Here is a 19,670-nt window from a genome sequence, read left to right as displayed (position 1 = left end):
TAATTTGCAGGGATTTCCTCTCACTTCCTGTTTGGCTGTGGGACAGGAAGTGAAGGGAAATCTCCGAAATGGGACACAGATGGAGAAAAACAAATCCTGACGGGTTATAACCCTCCCTTACTCTATCCAAGATGAAAAAAAAAAAAAGTTTTAAGATGCAGCTTTAACATGCTACTAAACACACTGTTTCATTTAAATTATCCCTTCTATTTCTGTATTTTACTAAAAAGAAAAAAAATGAAGTACCTTTTTCACATGACCCAGCCTTAAATGTATACTGCAAACATCCCAACCTGCAGTAACCCATTTTAGGGAGGTGGTGCTTGTAAATTTTAGAACTGTATGGACAGGAACAAATTATTTGGGTGGTAAAACAGTATGTGTATGTGTATATGTATGTATATATATATGTATGTGTGTGTGTATTTTTTTTTTTTTTTTTTATCTGTGTATTTAGGGGTCTGTTCAGCTTTAAAGTTTGAATGTGATTTTTTGCTACAGGGCACCCATCCAGCTCTAAGTTGTGACCCTTTTAGAAATCCGTGCACATTGTGTTCAGACAATGTTTTATAGTGTTGTTTGTACTTGTTTGGATATTTCTGGATGATCTAAATTTTATCCCGGAGAACAGGAACCAGGAATGCTTTTTACCAGATTAGCTAAGAATCTTGTATTCAGTAAATGCTGCATTTGGCATGTCATGTTGGTCTACAAGCTCTGGTCAAGGAGAGCGCTATGACGATCACGCGTGACCCACGCTGTGAAGATTTGTTTGTATTCTGTATCTCCCTTTGTTACCTAACCACTTGACTTCTGGAAGATTTACCTCCCTTAATGACCAGGCCATTTTGTGCGATACAGCACTGCGTTACTTTAACTGACAATTGCATGGTGTACACAAATGCAATTTGTCATCCCCACCCCACAAATAGAGATTTCTTTGATCACCGCTGCATTTTTTATTATATGCGCTATAAACAAAACGACCGCCAAAAAACAATATTTTTTACATTCTGCTATAAAACATGTACAATAAAAAAAAAATTAAGCCAATATGTCTCCTTCTATACCTTTTTGGTAAAGAAAATCCCAATAAGCGCATGTTGATTGGTTTGCGCAAAACTTAGTGTTTACAAACTTTGGGATATATACTGGAATTTTTTTGTTTTTTTTGTTTATTTTTTTTATACTAGTAATAGCAGTGATCATCGACATGTGGTGTGTGTTTGTTTTTTTTGTTTTTTTTTTAACACTGATTTCTGTTTCATTTTCAGGACTCTCAAATGCTGGTTAATCAACTGAGAGAGATAACCGGGATCCAAGATCCAGCTATTCTGAATGAAGCACTTAAGGTTAGCGAGTTGGGCATTTCATGTATGGGAGACAAATATGTTTTTAGGCCCCTTTCACACTTGTGCGACTTGGGACTGAAAAGTCGCATGACAAGTCATACCCTATGATTTCCAATGAGTGCCATTCATATCTGTGTGACTTCAAAGTGGTCCCTGCACTACTTTGGTCTGACTTTGATGCGATTTGAGGTCCATAGACCTCAAGATTACACAGGCATTGCTTCAAGTCACGTCAAAAATCGCAAGTATGAAAAAGGCCTTAATAGAATGAATTGGGAATATTTGGGGATTATTTCATAAAGACGCAGCATTGTACAAAAAGTCTGTGACCCATAATGTTCAGACGTGGTATATGTACATGGGACATCTGGGCTGCTTTCCTCCCCTATAAGATGTGATTGCAAGAGCAACTAAAGAAGCAGTTTCTTGCCATTTTAGATGCGACCGCGAGGCAAATAAAAGCAGCTTAAAGCGGAACTACATCGCATCTGAGCACCACAAATCAAAACATTTATCTAATTCACTTTTAATATCAAACCAAACTCCCCCATCCATCCATGTCTGCATGCTTTATTTTGCTGAGAAATCACTTTGCAAAAAAACTGCCCCTAGGATTTCTGGCAGTGGCCATCTTAAGTAAGGGCATATAATTAATTTAGCACTTTCTGGAATCCATCTGCCCTTAGCTTAGGCTTGCAGGCAGGAAGCTGTGCTTGGCTATGAAAACCCCTCATCCTATAAAGTCTCCTGGGATGTATGACATCATTTGCCTAGACATGGAATCCAGGAAGTTACCTCGTCACCTCCTCCCATGCTCACCTCCAGAACTTCTCCCGAACCGATCACATCCTTTTGAATTCCCTACCCTAATCTGTCCGACTATCTCATACTCTAGCCACTTATAGGTGATCCCTGAAAACGTTTCTCTTAAAGGCTAAGTTCACCCTTTTTTATACCAGCTCCCCTATATACCAATATAGCATTCATGTATTTTTTTTTCAAAAATATCAAAGCTTTCCATAAAATCTACAGACACATACCTTGCTGTCCTCCATCCATGATTACAAACGTATCTATTGCTTCTGTATTACGTCCTTACAGACTTTAGGTCATGACACAGGAAGGAGTTGACCAGCTGACCTCATTAGCACACCCCCTGCATCATCCACCCTCCCATTCTCAGCTGCACGTTTTTTAAATGAAATGCAATCAATCAGTGATCACCCTTCTCACTAAATATACAATCAGATTGCTTAGTGTATGGCCATTTTTATACAAGTACGTAGGAGGGAGTGGACAGAAACACTGCCCCGTTCACATCTCTGCATAACAGGAACTCGACTTCCCACATGTGTTTTTTTGCGAGGTGGGGAGGTGTTTTGGAGCATTTTCACTCATCACACATAGGGCAGCGCACACACCAGAATGGGCCCGCCCTACACGGAGCAATCTCCTTTAGATTTGCCATCAATTCTATAGTGCAAGGGCCTGCCTGATTGGATATAGAGTGATTGGCTAGTAATTTAAAAAAAATATATATATATTTTTTTTTATTTAAAAAAAAAAAAAAAAAATTTTTGAAAAAAAAAAAAGTACATGAATAATATATAGGTATATAAGGGAGCTGGAATTTAGAAAAAAAAATAAAAAGTGAACTTAGCTTTTAAGAGAAGCCTATCCTTCTTCCACCTAACAACTGTACTTTTATTTTCTCCATCTGCTCATCCCCCACAGTTATTACCTTTTTCCATCACTCGACCCTCCCTTTTAGATTGTAAGCTCTAATGAGCAGGGCCCTCTGATTCCTGCTGTATTCAATTGTATTGTAATTGTACGGTTTACCCTACACTTGTAAAGTGATGTGCAATATAAATCCTGTATTGTTATAATAATAATGATAATAATGTAACTGAAGAAATTAAAAAAAAAAGGCAAGTAAATATAATATACCTTCCAATCTATTTACTAATGCTAGCAGCATAAGGATTATTAATGGTCAATGTTGACAGAGTGTGAAGATCCACTTGAAGGCCCACACACCGCACATACTATGTGTGTCGCTGGGAAGGCAATGTTTATGTACCGGGAGCGCGCTCCTCGCACACTCCCAGTACAAAGACCGAGCTGCTGAAAATGGCTCTATGCCCCGAGAAAACATCTGTAGCTGGTGGGACTAGCTTTTGATCATGTGACCCCTGTGGCGGCCAATCACATGATCCTGATCCTTCCCACCCACCTGGGCATTAAGAACTTTTAAAGGGGACACCAGGATGGGAAGGGGTTAAACTGCATTTTCGGTTTGTGTGATAGGTTTCCACTTAAGTGATTAACTCTTTTACTCCTGAACTGGCAAGTGAGAAAATATGATCTTGGGTTTTGTTGGTGAAGAGGGATGTGAAATCATGAGTGCTTTACTCTAGCTAAGGCAAATAGCAATACCCATAGCTAAGGCAAATGGCAATATTAAATGGATCCCTGGTTGGTTTCTTTAAAGTGGAGCTTCACTCCTCATTCTGCTAATAAATGGATAGGAAAGTATATAATATTGTTAAACTTTTTTATTTTTTTATTTTACCTTTCTTCAGTTGCTTCCTGGTTTCTTGCCTAGGCAAATTATGTAATGTATCTTCAGGAGGGGTTTTCTAAGCTTAGCACACTCCTCCTGCATGCATGCTTGAGCTAAGGGCAGAAGGATTCCAGGAAGCAAATGCTACATGAATAATTTGCCTTTACTCAAGATAGCTAAAGCCAGAAATGCTAGAGGGGTGTTTAGCAAAATGATTTCTCAACAAAATAAAGCATGGAGCTATGAACGGATGGGGGAGTTTGCTTTGCATAATAAAAATGAATTAAATAGTATTTTTGGTGCTCAGATGCAGTGAAGATCCTCTTTAAGTAGAATATTTTATTGATGATCTGAAGACTATCCAGCACGTTCCCGGGTCTTACTGATGTGTGTAAAGAGACAAGCAGGAGAAGGAAAAATACAGAGTTTTGACAGAGATCCAGCAGGCGTGTAACTGCTTTGCTTTGGTTTTGTTAGAAAAAAAAAAAAGTACACCCAATGAAAATTGCTGACACTTAACACATTTGAGTAGGTAAATCTTCTTTCAAACATTTACGTCTAGATAAAGGGGAACTATGTGAATAAAAACATTGGGAAATTTTGCCTTTGCAATAATTTGTTTAACAAAAATCTCAATAGATGTAATGGTGTACCATGGAATAGGAAGTACACTTTTTGCCTCATATGCTGCCTTTGCCCACTTTAGCAGAAACAACTTCAACTCTTGGACGTTTTGACTCAGTGATTGCAAGCTGCCCAATCACTGAAGCAGCAAAAGCAACAACAAACCATAATGTTTTTAACCAACATGCTTCACAGTTGGTATGAGCTTTTTTTTCTGAAATTCTGTATTGCTTTTGAGCCAAACATGTCTACTGTAACTTTGATTCATCAGTCCACTGCACATTATTCAAGAAGGCATCATCTTTGCCTGTATTTTCAATGACAATCTGTAGTCTTGCTGTAATTTTTTTTTTGAACAGCAAAGGCTTTTTCCTAGCATACTTCCCATGCAGGTTATGTTGGTGCAATCTATTTCTGACTGTAGACGCATGCAGTTTGACACCAACTGTTTTGGATTCAAACACACCTGAGCTCATCCCTAGTCCATAGAAAGAGTGCCAGACTGTAGGTATGAAGGTTTTTTTTTTTTTTTTTTTTTTCCAAGAAAAGTTTTATTGCCAAAAGCAAAATGGCAAACCTGTAACATCACAGTACAGTCTAAGTCGATATGAAGCTTAAAGAAGACACTTTTCAGCTGTAAAGTCCCTAGGAGGTTCTAATCATTGGTACCTAATCTGGAACACCTGGCTCCTATGGATTTAATCTGATGGTAATTGTAGGGGTGTGTTTAACCACTTAAGGACCGGAAGGATTTGCCCCCTTAATGACCAGGTCATTTTTTGCGATTCGGCACTGCATCGCTTTAACGGACAATTGCTCAGTCATGCGACACTGTATTCAAACAAAACTGACGTCCTTTTTTTCCCACAAATAGAGCTTTCTTTTGGTGGTATTTGATCACCTCTGTGTTTTTTTATTTTTTGCGCTTTAACCACTTCATATCCGGGCCATTGCCAAATGACGGCAACAGCGCGGATCTACATTGCCGGGACGACGTCTATTGATGTCGTCCCGTGCACGAGCGGCCTGCGCGCCCCCAGCAGGGCGCGTGCGGCGCGCTCGGTGATCAGCAAGTCTATGAGACTCGCCTGATCAGAGTAAGGGGTCAGTCCCGACCCCTTACCACATGATCAGCTGTCAGCCGATCATGTGATGTAAACAGAGATGGTAATCGGCTATTTTTTCTCCTCGCGCTGACAGCGTGAGGAGGAAAAAAAAACCCGATCACCGGTGGCCGTGATCGGGACATCAGTCCCGATCACGGCGATCTTCTGTGACACAGCAATAAGCAGCAGTGCCGCCTACCAGTGCCCACCAGCGTCACCCATCAGTGCCCACAGTGCCATCAATCAGTGCCATCCATCATGCCCATCAGTACCGCCTTATCTGTCCCCATCAGTGCAGCCTATCAGTGCCCACCAGTGCCGCCTCATCAGCGCATATCAATGAAGGAGAAAAATTACCTGTTTGCAAAATTTTATAATAAACTATTAAACATGATTTTTTTTTTTTTTTCAAAAATTTCCATCTTTTTTTGTTTGTTTAGCAAAAAATAAAAACCCCAGCTGTGATTAAATACCACCAAAAGAAAGCTCTATTTGTGGGAAAAAAATGATAAAAATTTCATTTGGGTACAGTGTTGTATGACCGCGCAATTGTCATTCAAAGTGCGTCAGCGCTGAAAGCTGAAAATTGGTCTGGGCAGGAGCGGGGTTTAAGTGCCCAGTAAGCAAGTGGTTAAACAAAAAAGCGTCAATTTTGAAAAAAGCCCAATATTTTTCTACCTTTTTCCTATAATATCCTGCCCCAAAAAAATCAAATGTATTCATCAGTTTAGGCCAATATATTCTTCTACATATTTTTGGTAAAAAAAAAATCACAATAAGCGTATATTGCTTGGTTTGCGCAAAACTTATAACGCCTACAAAATAGGGAATAGATTTATGGCATTTTTATGGCAATCGCCGGCCATGCGCATCGGGTCCTCCACCCGTGCATCGGGCTCCCGTCTGCTATAGCTGTTAAAGGGACTGATGTACAGCTACAGCAATTTGCGGGAACGAGCCAACCTCCCGCAGTATGACGGCGGCTGGTCGGCAAGTGGTTAAAGTGGTTGTAAAGTCCAAACTTTTTTTTAATTTTAGTTTTTTATCTTAATACATTCCTTGCATTAAGGTAAAAAATGTTTAGGTAAAAGTATTGCTCCCTCCCCGTTATACTTACCTGAGCCCCAGCGCTGTGCCCATCTGTAGCAGCTCTCCCCCCTCCTCCCCGCTCTTACAGGCTGCCATTTGGCTCCCGCTGCTGTCAGTCAAATCCTGAGCCGGGCTGAGCCACATGGTGAATACACCATGTCCATTTTATTTGTCATATTATTATTATTTTTTTTTTTTTTAAGTATATATCTTCTCCTTTATCGGTAGGCACTGTTTGAATAAAGATCTAATGTCTGCCTGTTCAAATCTGTTGAAAATGTCAACAGTTTCCTTGGGGTACTTACTTTTTCACATGACTGTAAATGGCCTCCTTGTAGTGGCCACTCTTTTCAGTTTTGTTATGAGTGCTTGCTATAACCAATTGTTTTGAACGGTTAGAAGATAAAGACAGACTGATTTGTTAAAGTGGAATTCCAGGCCTAAGCTTAAACCTGCACCAACCCCCTTCTAAATCCTATTCTACTATATATATGTATACTTACCTATTCTGAGGGCACTCCAGTCTGGTCACATGATCAGCGCCCAGCAGCTTCAGGGGAGAGGAGGGAGAGCGACAACAGATGCAAGCCAATGGGTGACGTCCCCGGCCAGGCATTCCATTGTCGGCGTTCCCTCCTCTCCCCTGAAGCCGGTTGCTGGGAAGATCATGTGCCCGGACTGGAGCGCCCTCAGCATAGCTAAGTATAAGCATCTTCCTTCTACAGGATAGTAGGAATAGGAGTTAGAAGTTGGGTGCAGGTTTAACCACTTGCCTACTGGGCGCTTTCACCCCCTGCCTGCCCAGGCCATTTTTTAGCCTATAGTGCTGTCGTACTTTGACAATTGCGCAGTCATGCAGCACTGTGCCCATATGACATTTTTATCATTTTTTTGAGACAGCTGTTTTTTGTTACTATTTAACCACCACTGGGGTTATTTCTTTTTAGCTAAACAAATGAAAAACGACTGGAAAAAAATAAACGTTTATTATGGTTCTGTTATAAAGTTTTGTGAATAAGTCATTTTTTTTTCTTCGTTGATGTGCGCTGATGAGGCAGCACTGAAGGGCACTGACAGGACGGCCCTGATAATCGGGGCACTGACGAGGCAGCACTGACTGGACGGCCCTGATAATCGGGGCACTGACGAGGCAGCACTGACTGGACGGCCCTGATAATCGGGGCACTGACGAGGCAGCACTGGCGGGACGGCCCTGATAATCGGGGCACTGACGAGGCAGCACTGACTGGACGGCCCTGATAATCGGGGCACTGACGAGGCAGCACTGACTGGACGGCCCTGATAATCGGGGCACTGACGAGGCAGCACTGACTGGACGGCCCTGATAATCGGGGCACTGACGAGGCAGCACTGGCGGGACGGCCCCGATGACCGGGGCACTGGCGGGACGGCCCCGATGACCGGGGCACTGGCGGGACGGCCCCGATGACCGGGGCACTGGCGATCAGTGACCTGATTACCAGTGTATATGTGCCCTTTCACAGGAGAGCTGGTTATCAAAGGGCGTGCAGGGGGGCAGGGCTCTCGGAGGACATCAATAGACACCCTCCTAGAACTGGACAACCGTGCTATTGCCGTCTCCTGGCTATAGCATGTCCGGGAAGTGGTAAGCATAGATAGGAATAGCCTGAAATTTACCAAAACGTGTTCTAAAATGGAACAAAACATCTGTCCTGCTTTAGCATTGTTGCTTCAGGTAGGTATCCATTCCCATAATATAGTAGATGGTAAGTCACATAAGGCCTTAGCATTACACTTTTCAACCTTAAAATGTGTTTTTACCCAGAGAATATAAATGTAACTTTTTACTTTCTCTGCTCCTTTATTCAGGCTAGTAATAATGATATAACTCAGGCTGTAAGTTTTCTAACTGATGAATGTGCCAAAGAGCCAGAGGAAAACCCTGATGAACCATCTGAAGGTGGTGCCACGGTCAACCAGACAAAATCTGGTAAGTGACAAGCCTCCTTACCCTCCTTATTGGAACTTAAACTCTAGGCAAACAGCCAAATACAGGTGCATCTCATGAAATTAGAATATCACCAAAAAGTTTACTTATTTCAGTAATTCAATTTGAAAAGGCGATTTCAAGCATTTCTTTCTTTTAAAAATAAAAGATTAGGGCTTACAGCTAGTGAAAACCCAAAATTCAGTATCTCAAAAAATCCGAATATTACATAAGACCAATAAAAATAAAATATTTTTAACAGAAAAATGTTGGCATAGTGAGAAGTATGTCCATGTACAGCATAGTATGCACCCAATACTTGGCCGGAGCTACTTTTGCATAAATTGCTGCATCAATGCGCAATGGAGGCAGGTTGCTTTGAAAGAGTCTTTCAGCTTGTCTGCATTGTTGGGTCTGGTGTCTAATAATGTTTTCATTACATGTTACATTCTTTCGAGTTCTGAGTAGAATTAGCCAGCCTGTGTTACACTCCTTGTTAGCATTAAAAGTACAATTGTAATATTAATGTGATACCTACCTAATCATATGTGTAAAAAATAACTTTAATTGCACCAAATAAAGAGAGCTGTTATTTGGAAAGATTCTGATTGTGTCCGTTTCCTACTACAGTAGTTATTAACGATCTATAAAATTTCCAGAACACTCTGCACACTCTGCTCTGTCCTCCTATCAGTATGTTCCACATCAATAAATTTGCTTGCAACTCCCAGTCCTTCCCTCCCTCTCCTAGTCTGAGGGCTGCTATATAGGGGATTTCAAGATGCAGATACCAAGTATAGTCCAGGTACTTACATTAGTTTTTAAAAGAAATATAAAGTAATGCTGCATTTAATGAGTAAAGATCTTCCAAAACATTCACTACTTAAAGTGGGGTTCCACCCAAAAAAACAAAAATACCTGAAAAATTGTAAAAAAAAACCAAAACATTTGAATATTATTTTTTTTTACTTACCTCTAAATGCCTGTTGCTAGGTGGTCCCTCGTAGTCTGCCTCTTCCTTTGCCTGGGCTGGTGACATCACTTCCCCCCAGGCACAGGAAGGGCTCGGCTCTGCTCCCTCCCTCCTGTCAATCATCTGGGACCCATTACAGGTCCCAGGTGATTGAGCGGCCAATCACGGCGCGCGGCGCCGCTCGCGCATGCGCAGTGGGTGCCAGGCTGTGAAGCCACAGCCCGGCGACCACAGTTGAAATGCCGACGAGCGTAGGGGGGGTACGAGAGGGGCTTCAATCCCCCGCATCGCTGGACCCTGGGACAGGTAAGTGTCCAATTAAAAGTCAGCAGCTGCAGTATTTGTAGCTGCTGACTTTTAATTTTTTTTTTTTTTTTTAATGGAGCTCCTGGGTGGAACTCCTCTTTAATGGCCCTGTAAACTCTTTTTCACAGAATTGTTTTTAATTGTGTTTTTCTGCCCCCTTGTAATGTCCTCCATGAGCTCCAAAATCCCCCCCCACTTTCTGTTTAGAATGAGTGTTGCGCATTAGTTGCTGTCATGTACACTGCTCTATGCACACTACAAATCCCATACTCCATCTCGGGAGCAAGCAAGATAGAGTGGCTACGTTCCTACATACAATGGGACCATGGAGAATGAACGTGGCCACCCTCTAACAGGAAATCAGGTCACAGCAAAACAAAAAAAGAATTTGGAGCTTTGCATGATATTGAGAGCAGTAGATGGTACTTTTTTTTGAGTTAAAGAAGAATTTCGGGCTAAAGCCCACTAATTTTAAAGCTTATCCCACCCCTTTCTAACACCTATACCAGTGATGGTAAACCTTGGCACCCCAGATGTTTTGGAACTACATTTTCCATGATGCTCATGCACTCTGCAGTGTAGTTGAGCATCATGGGAAATGTAGTGCCAAGGTTGGCCATCACTGACCTATACTAACCGACATGTGGAAGAAAGAGCAGTATAATTACCTATTCTCAGCCTGGTTCAGTCACGTGACCAGCTTCCAGCAGCAGCTTTAGGGGAAAGTAGGAAGCACCAACAATGGATGACCCACAGTGAGCCTATGGGTGACGTTGTAATAAACGTATGCACTGCTATTTTACCACCATGCAAATAATAATAAATTAACTAAACAAAATAAATGACCAGCTGCCAGCACCTCTTATGTGTACTCTGTCTTCTTATAATTAAAGATAATTAAACATAATCTGTGTGTGTGAGTGCGCTACTCTTTTACCATACACCACTCATGTTTGTACATCACTTTCCTATTAATAATCAACAATTGTACAATTAATAAATTAATACAAACTCCTTCATGCCCCCCTAAAATTATATGTGTGTTCCACTTATATATCCCCCCACTATCAGGACATATTTATGAATCACCAATATTCACCAATATATAAATAAAAATTAATGACATAAAAAAAGGATTAACATAAAGTCCATGTGCCAAAGTGCAAATTCATTAATAAATGCTGTGTTTTCAGCCCTTTAGGTGCCGCTGTGTATCATCTGTGATTCATTGTGACTTTTGTGACACACCACCACCGTTTAGATCGGCCACTCACCAGATACTTCTTGTATAATAAGCCTTCGGTTCATTAATAGGGATAACCACTCCACCTTTTGTATTGTTTCACACCTGCTATGCCTGAGCTTTGGTATTCCTCATGCAAAATATATGGACAACGATCATTGCGCAGTGCGTTTAAAACTCATTTATTATCACAAAAATACAAAGTGTACACTCACATTTGAAAGTGCCATCGAGCCGGCACTAAGCTATTCCAGCAGTTAAACATAATTAAACATAGTGCGCTGTTCAAAATATGTGAATAACACACCCCTTTTGGGTGAAAAAAAATGCACCAAAACAATATAAATCCACCAAAACAATATAAATCCTTTTTGGTGAAATCAAACCATCCTAAAATACCATGAGGTTTGTTATTAGTGAAAAGTCCCAAAAATCAACTTATAAACACTTAAAAATAATAAAAATATTATAGTGATTATTCACAAATAATGTCCACATTAAAACATAAATAAACTGGTGCTGCAGTGATCATCCATGGTGGAAATTTTTCCTCTTTCCACCACCGATCACCTGTGGGTGACGTGCTCGCTCACCTCATGGAAACACCTATTAAAGGTAGGTATGCACCTTTGTGATATTTAGACTCTGCAGGCTTGGCATCCATCCAATCGATTAAAGCTTCCAGTGTACTGTCTCCTTTTTATAGGGCTTTCACAGATCCAACTCTGCTCAGTTGCATATATATATATATATATATATGCTCATAGCACAATATGTATTTTATAGAACTTTTTAAAGTGGATGTAAACCCTCACATATACCCAGTGAAGTGAACAGCCTCAGATGATATACAGGGATGAAGCAAATCTCCCTACATAAGTTTTACATGTATATCTGCTGTCTTTATATACTGTTTAGAAAGTGCATGTCCTGTTAGAATTTTCTTTTCCTGATTCACTTGTGGGTGTGGATTCTTGCTATACACTGTGAGACAGCTGATTGGAGGAAAGGCACACACCCCCTCCCCACACATGCAGAGCTTGCCTGTGAATGGTTCAGATTTGTGCTAATCTATTTATAGCTTCTTCCCAGACACAAACTTCAAGCTCCCTCAGAGATCCCTATCTCAGAGAACGTCTCAGAAGTTAACAGTAGAATGGAGCAAGAGACAGCTACGGGACATGTGCTTTGGAGAGGGATAACAAAACACCCAGCTCAAATATCACCAGGTTTACATCCACTTTAATAAATATGCAATGGTGACAGGGACTTAGTGGAAAGAGACAGCTTGCCCACATCCCTGAATAGATACACAATGGGAGCTTTTTCCTCTTATTGGGACTTTGAGGTGCAGGAGTCTCAAAACAATGTCTCAAAAGTATTATAAACAGTAATTTTATTTATCAAAAGGTTTTAAAAGAAATAGCAAATTGGTCAGAAAAAGAAAAAAGATGGATGCCAAAATTTAGATAATGATATTACAACAATTGCACATAACAGTATTTTAAAGATACATATCACCCCACAAAAAACTGTTTCAGCAAGACTGTATAGTAAAGCCCGACGCGTTTTGAGGTTTTATGCGTGTTGAGACCTCTTCTTCAGGGGCTGATGGTGAGGTATATTGTCTGTCCGAGGACATATTTATAAAACAAAAAAAGGAAAAAAGCAAAAGAAGGAAAAATAAGGTAAACAACATCATATAGTACAGGCATAAAAGCATATTTACATAACATAAATATCATAATGTAGTACACAAAAGTATGTTCTAACCGTGTTGTTCCTTAATCAGCATCAAATAGCATCCAGTTTAAAAAGTAGAAGGGACGTAGTGGTTTACCGGTAGGGTCCAGAACTACAAGCCACTGCTTTCACCAAAGGACCTATGGCATCCACAAACCAGGACACGACACAAAGGGCGTCCTACCCACCAGCCTATGACGCTGTAATTGTTGGTGATTATAACCTATTGTTGTCCGCTAAGAAAAGAAAATAGAAACAATATAAAAAAAATATCTATCCCGTGCAAGAGGGGGGAAAAAACAGCGTTGTATCATATTGGACACATTGCTGCTGAAGAAATTAATTAATAGGGCTAGATATGGGTATTTTATATACATACCTCTCAGTGTGCATAGGGTAAATTGCCCCTATGCCGGCTGGATTGAAGGTATCTCATACGGCACTGTCTGGTCTATAGTACCGGGAGATGCACCAATAAAGCTCATGCAAATGGTAGCTACAATAGCAAAGAAAAAGATGAATAATGAATATGAGCTTTAAAGTACCATTAGGTTAAAATAAAGAACACAGCAAGAGCAGAGAATGGAGATAACTGAAGTCTGCATGTGGACAATCGTCCAAAAGCATATATCAGTGTATTATGCTCTGCATGTGAATACAGACTGAACTACGAACAAAAGTTTGTTGTCCATATAGTCTATAGGGGAGAGCTAAATGGCTTACCTCAGAGAGCTTGAAATGGCTGCACGTCCAGTCCGACACCCACCTCATCATAGAGACAGGCGTCTTCACGTGCAGCCTTAATAGTACTGCTCATTAAGAGCAGACATTTCACAGCTGATTGAAGAACAAGCGTCATCGCTGGTGGGAGGGGCCGCCCTCCGAGTCCCCAGTGCGCAGGCCTACCCCCACACATTAGTGCCGCCCAGGAGAGGAAAGCATCACATCCTAGGACGGATAGACTCATGCTGGGAGGGAGCTGACGTCCGCCTCAGGGGCCCGCGGGGCGCTGGTCGCCATGGTGACGGGATAAACATATCCCGACCAACAGCGATCATGGGAACGGAGGCCAGGCACTGCCAAATCGGAACAAAATGGCATTCCTGGCCCCCGTGCGCCGAGTGGGGTGTCCGGATGCAGACCACATGATCCCTTGGATCCGCATAAGCCTGAAGTCCAGGGTCATAGTGGCACCAAGACTCCATATATGCTGCCAAGCACAGGGGGAGAAGCACAAATGGAGCTAAGTGCTAACACAGAAGCACATATGGCAATGGGAAAACATAGAGACATAGAGACATTGCAAATTGCAAAACAATCGGTGTGGTATATTTATTAATGTGCGACTGCGCATGTTATTATGTGGGCAAGACAAATCAAGAGTTCTGGCAGCGAGCATATCGCCACATAGCTGCAATGAAGTCATGCAATCCCAGGTTACCGCTGGGTAGACATGTTTCCATTTTCCACGTGGGTATTTTTCCCAAAGTGTCATTCTTGATTCTGGATTGTGTTCACCCAGGGCTACGTGGGGGGGATTGGAATAAAACCTTACTGCAAAAGGAACAGAAGTGGATTTATCGCCACCAGGCCACGAAGGCACCTGGTCTCAACGATGCCATTTCCTTCAGATCCTTTTTGGAGGGTTTCACCTTGGGGGGGATCCGAATGGCACACCCCCGGGGCGAGCACCCCCCATTTCTGGTAAAACCACTAGTCGGTGCGATTCAGTATTGTCATATGTACCGTATGCGATTTAGAGGCCCTTCAAATCCTTTTTTTTTTTTTTTTTTTTTTCTCTCTCGATTTATTTTTTGACAGATTTTAACCAACACCCCTAGACTAGGGTGAGATATTCAGTGGAGTTAGGCATAGGATGATGCAATGTTTTAGTGATTACGCACCCCTCCTTCTATGTAGAGGTTATCACTATTATTTAACCTATGTCCCCTTCTGTCTCTACGTTTTCCCATTGTCATATGTGCTTCTGTGTTAGCACTTAACTCCATTTGTGCTTCTCCCCCTGTGCTGAGTCTTGGCAGCATATATTGGTGCCGCTATGACCCTGGACTTCAGGCTTATGCGGATCTAAGGGATCATGTGGTCTGCATCCGGACACCCCACTCGGCGCACGGGGGCCAGGAATGCCATTTTGTTCCGATTTGGCAGTGCCTGGCCTCCGTTCCCATGATCGCCGTTGGTCGGGATATGTTTATCCCATCACCATGGCGACCAGCGCGCCACGGGCACCTGACACGGACGTCATCTCCCTCCCAGCATGAGTCTATCCATCCTAGGATGTGATGCTTTCCTCTCCTGGGCGGCACTAATGTGTGGGGGTAGGCCTGCGCACCGGGGACTCAGAGGGCGGCCCCTCCCACCAGCGATGACGCTTGTTCTTCAATCAGCTGTGAGATGTCTGCTCTTAATGAGCAGTACTGTTAAGGCTGCACGTGAAGACGCCTGTCTCTATGATGAGGTGGGTGTCGGACTGGACGTGCAGCCATTTCAAGCTCTCTGAGGTAAGCCATTTAGCTCTCCCCTATAGACTATATGGACAACAAACTTTCGTTTGTAGTTCAGTCTGTATTCACATGCAGAGCATAATACACTGATATATGCTTTTGGATGATTGTCCACATGCAGACTTCAGTTATCTCCATTCTCTGCTCTTGCTGTGTTCTTTATTTTAACCTAATGGTACTTTAAAGCTCATATTCATTATTCATCTTTTTCTTATCTATTGTAGCTACCATTTGCATGAGCTTTATTGGTGCATCTCCCGGTACTATAGACCAGACAGTGCCGTATGAGATACCTTCAATCCAGCCGGCATAGGGGCAATTTACCCTATGCACACTGAGAGGTATGTATATAAAATACCCATATCTAGCCCTATTAATTGGTTTCTTCAGCAGCAATGTGTCCAATATGATACAACGCTGTTTTTTTCCCCCTCTTGCATGGGATATATATATTTTTTTATATTGTTTCTATTTTCTTTTCTTAGCGGACAACAATAGGTTATAATCACCAACAATTACAGCGTCATAGGCTGGTGGGTAGGACGCCCTTTGTGTCGTGTCCTGGTTTGTGGATGCCATTGGTCCTTTGGTGAAAGCAGTGGCTTGTAGTTCTGGACCCTACCGGTAAACCACTACGTCCCTTCTACTTTTTAAACTGGATGATATTTGATGCTGATTAAGGAACAACACGGTTAGAACATACTTTTGTGTACTACATTATGATATTTATGTTATGTAAATATGCTTTTATGCCTGTACTATATGATGTTGTTTACCTTATTTTTCCTTCTTTTGCTTTTTTCCTTTTTTTGTTTTATAAATATGTCCTTGGACAGACAATATACCTCACCATCAGCCCCTGAAGAAGAGGTCTCAACACGCATAAAACCTCGAAACGCATCGGGCTTTACTGTACAGTCTTGCTGAAACAGTTTTTTGTGGGGTGATATGTATCTTTAAAATACTGTTATGTGCAATTGTTGTAATATCATTATCTAAATTTTGGCATCCATCTTTTTTTCTTTTTCTTTTTTGACCAATTTGCTATGTCTTTTAAAACCTTTTGATAAATAAAATTACTGTTTATAATACTTTTGAGACATTGTTTTGAGACTCCTGCCCCTCAAAGTCCCAATAAGAGGAAAAATCTCCCATTGTACATCCACTTTAATGCACACTCCCATAAAATCTCTCTTGTACAGAGCATGAAAATTAAAACCTTGGCAGATCACCCCCTCACTGTCTTCTGTGTACTGGAGACAGCGAAAGTGATGTCACTTGCTCCACCCAACGCGTTGCGTCACTTGTCGCGTGGCTTCCTCTGAGGCGATCTGCTGAAGTTTTAACTTTCATACTTTGTATAAGAGTATTGCAGACCAAATAGCATTAGCTCAAAAGAAGCCATCTAACCCAAATGATTGAAGCCTCCCCCTTTCCCACTGAGAGTAGCAATACTAGACTGAAAATCCTCTAAATTTTACTGAAATATAACACATTTTTTCAATTGTCCTTTTTAAAGTGGAAGTATTACCACATTTTGCAAATCTTAGTTGAATCCCCCCAGAGATGGAGTTCATGTAGCAGTCCTGTTTATGGTACATATAAGTCATACGGTTATAAAATGACTTAAACCCTGCCTATGAGGTGTTACCATTTATTTTTATTTTTCAGCTGTGGTCAGGTTCATGAATGATAAAGACGAGCTTCAGACAGCCATAGCCCTCAGCCTGCAGGAATCTACAATCCACCAGGTAGAGAGGAACGAGTCAATTGACAGGTATGTGTGTTGAGAATTTAGCAAGCAACACATTTTAGTCCCAAAGATGCCACTAACGATGGAGCACAATTTCTAGCAATGACACCAACAATGGGGCCCAATGTTTATCAATGATGAGGCACAATTCCTCCCCAGTGACAAACACAATGGGGCACAATTCTTCCCACTGAGACCAATGATGGGGCACAATTCTTCCTTCTGAAGACATTTTCTACTACCAATGTCCACTGTCTGGCCCCCTAAAGTCTAAAGGACAGGAGACTGGCCCTTTGTTTAGAAAGTTTGGAGACCCCCCTTCTAGACCATATAATTTCGGTGTGGAGGGACAGCAGCAAGCAATCCAAACATTTACAATACAGTGGGAAAATTGTGGAATATCTGTAAAATGTTTATTAGCATTCGGCCTTTCACCTCTGTCTTCATTATGGCAGCTTCCAAGTGACATTGTGTTTTAAGGAAGAAAAGATTTACCACCAAGCAGGCATTGCATAGATAGAGAGGGGTGTGTGTGTGTATATATGTGTATGTATATGTGTAATATATATATATATATATATATATATATATATATATATATATATATATATATATATATATATATATATATATATATTTATATATATAAAATAAAAGTACACCAAAGGGCCTGGGAATGTCCTGGAGTGATGGCACCTGCCATCATTTTGACAGCTGAGGCCCAGCTTTTTGTATTTCGGCTCTGGTAGCAGAAACAGCTGTTCTTCGATTCTTTCTTAGAAAGTAAACAAATACTGTAATATGTACTGTAACAACTTGTGGCTATTGTCAAAGCTAAATGTAGCTGATCTGGTGTTTTTTTTTGTTTTTCTTTTTTGTATAGAATTGTTGCTGAAAAGACACTGATGTAGAAAACAAAGTTTAGTATTGTTTTCAAACAATTATTTACCATTTAACTCCACCTGGTACCACTATCACCAATTACACTTTCCTGTCTCTGCTCTTCGCTTTTTTTTTTTACCGTTTTCAGTTTTTTTATTTTACTGTTTCATACATAATAAATATAAATAAATAAATATATATATATATATATATATATATATATATATATATTATTATATTCTCTTTGCATTTTCCTACTTTCATTTTATTCAGTTTTTCTGTGGTATAGAGGTCAAAATACAAATCTCTTTTTAAAGCTTGAATTTCAGTTGGAAATACCTTTTGCAATGCTTGTACGAAAGCATCATTTTGTTGACAATTTTTGTTTTGTAATTTTTGTATTTTTTTATTTTATTGAATTAAATACACTTTTTAGGCCTCATGCACACAGGGCGTTAGAAAAAACGAGCTGCAAAGCCACTACTAATGCCAGGAAAATGTGGCTGTACAAACATGCTTTTAGTAGCTTTTCACATTGGCGTTATTGCGCGCTTAGCCAGGTTAGCTTTTAGCTGCGTTTCTCTGCCTCTATTCAAAATCAGTGGTTCCCTATGGGAACCAACTTTCAGCCCACTGATTTGAATAGAAGTTGCATCCGAGTCAGATCATGATGAGGTGCGACTTGTGCTCTGAGGATCTTAAAGATAAACCCCACGCCTAAATTAAAAAAAAAAAAAAATGGCATGGGGTCCCCCCCAAGATCCATACCAGGCTCTTTGAGTCTGGTATGAGTCTTTAAAGGGAACCCCATGCCTAAATGGGGAAAAAAACGGCGTTGGCTGAACCCCCCCAAGACCGTACCAGACCCTTATCCGGCATGCAGCCTGGCAGGTTAGGAAAAAGGGGGGAGGTTGAGCAAGCGCCCCCCCCTATCCTGGACCATACCAGGCCACACACCCTCAACATGGGGGGGGTTCTTTGGGGCTAGTGGGGCCCCCCCACCCCAAAGCACCTTGTCCCCATGTTGATGGGGACTAGGGCCTCTTACTCACAACCCTGGGAGGTGGTTGTGGGGGTCTGTGAGCAGAGGGCTTATTGGAATCTGAGCCCCATCCTATGAATGAGTATGGGGTACATTATACCCCTACTCGTTCACCCCAAAAAATATCAAAAATAAATAACTGTACACATGTTTTTGACAAAGTCCTTTATTAAAGTAGCTCCGGTGTCTGTCTTCTTCCTCCGGTTCTTCTCCCTCTGCTGTCATCTTCCTCTGGTTCTCCACCCTCCGGTTCTTCCTTGCGATGTCTTCTCCCAACGCTAGCTCTGACGTGTTGCCATTACTTAAATACCCATGAGGCGTGGCCATCCGCTTATGTCTTCCGGAGACCCTGCCACCTTGTGACATCACCGCCCGGGGCATAATGGGGCAGTGACGTCACGCGGCAGAGTTTCCGGACAATGTCACTGGATGGCCATGCCCCATAGCTATATAAGTAGTGGCAGACGCCGGAGCTAGCAGCGGGAGCTAGCATCGGG

General features: G+C 41.5%; 1 protein-coding gene across 2 annotated transcripts in view; it reads left to right on the top strand.

Annotated features, from left to right (window-relative positions):
* The window catches only part of USP28 (ubiquitin specific peptidase 28), a 146,006-nt gene that overhangs the window by 30,503 nt on the left and 95,833 nt on the right, over positions 1-19,670 (top strand). For both annotated transcript variants that reach the window (XM_073603100.1, XM_073603101.1), the window contains exons 2-4: positions 1,275-1,352; positions 8,589-8,709; positions 17,168-17,273. In XM_073603100.1, the coding sequence (XP_073459201.1) occupies positions 1,275-1,352; positions 8,589-8,709; positions 17,168-17,273 (305 nt within the window). The remainder of the gene's footprint in view (positions 1-1,274; positions 1,353-8,588; positions 8,710-17,167; positions 17,274-19,670) is intronic.

This window comes from Aquarana catesbeiana, linkage group LG10 (genome assembly GCF_042186555.1).
Source record: "Aquarana catesbeiana isolate 2022-GZ linkage group LG10, ASM4218655v1, whole genome shotgun sequence".
NCBI classification, from domain to species: Eukaryota; Metazoa; Chordata; class Amphibia; order Anura; family Ranidae; genus Aquarana; species Aquarana catesbeiana.
The sequence above is the reverse complement of the archived record's forward strand: the minus strand, read 5'-3'. Positions and strand labels throughout refer to the sequence as shown.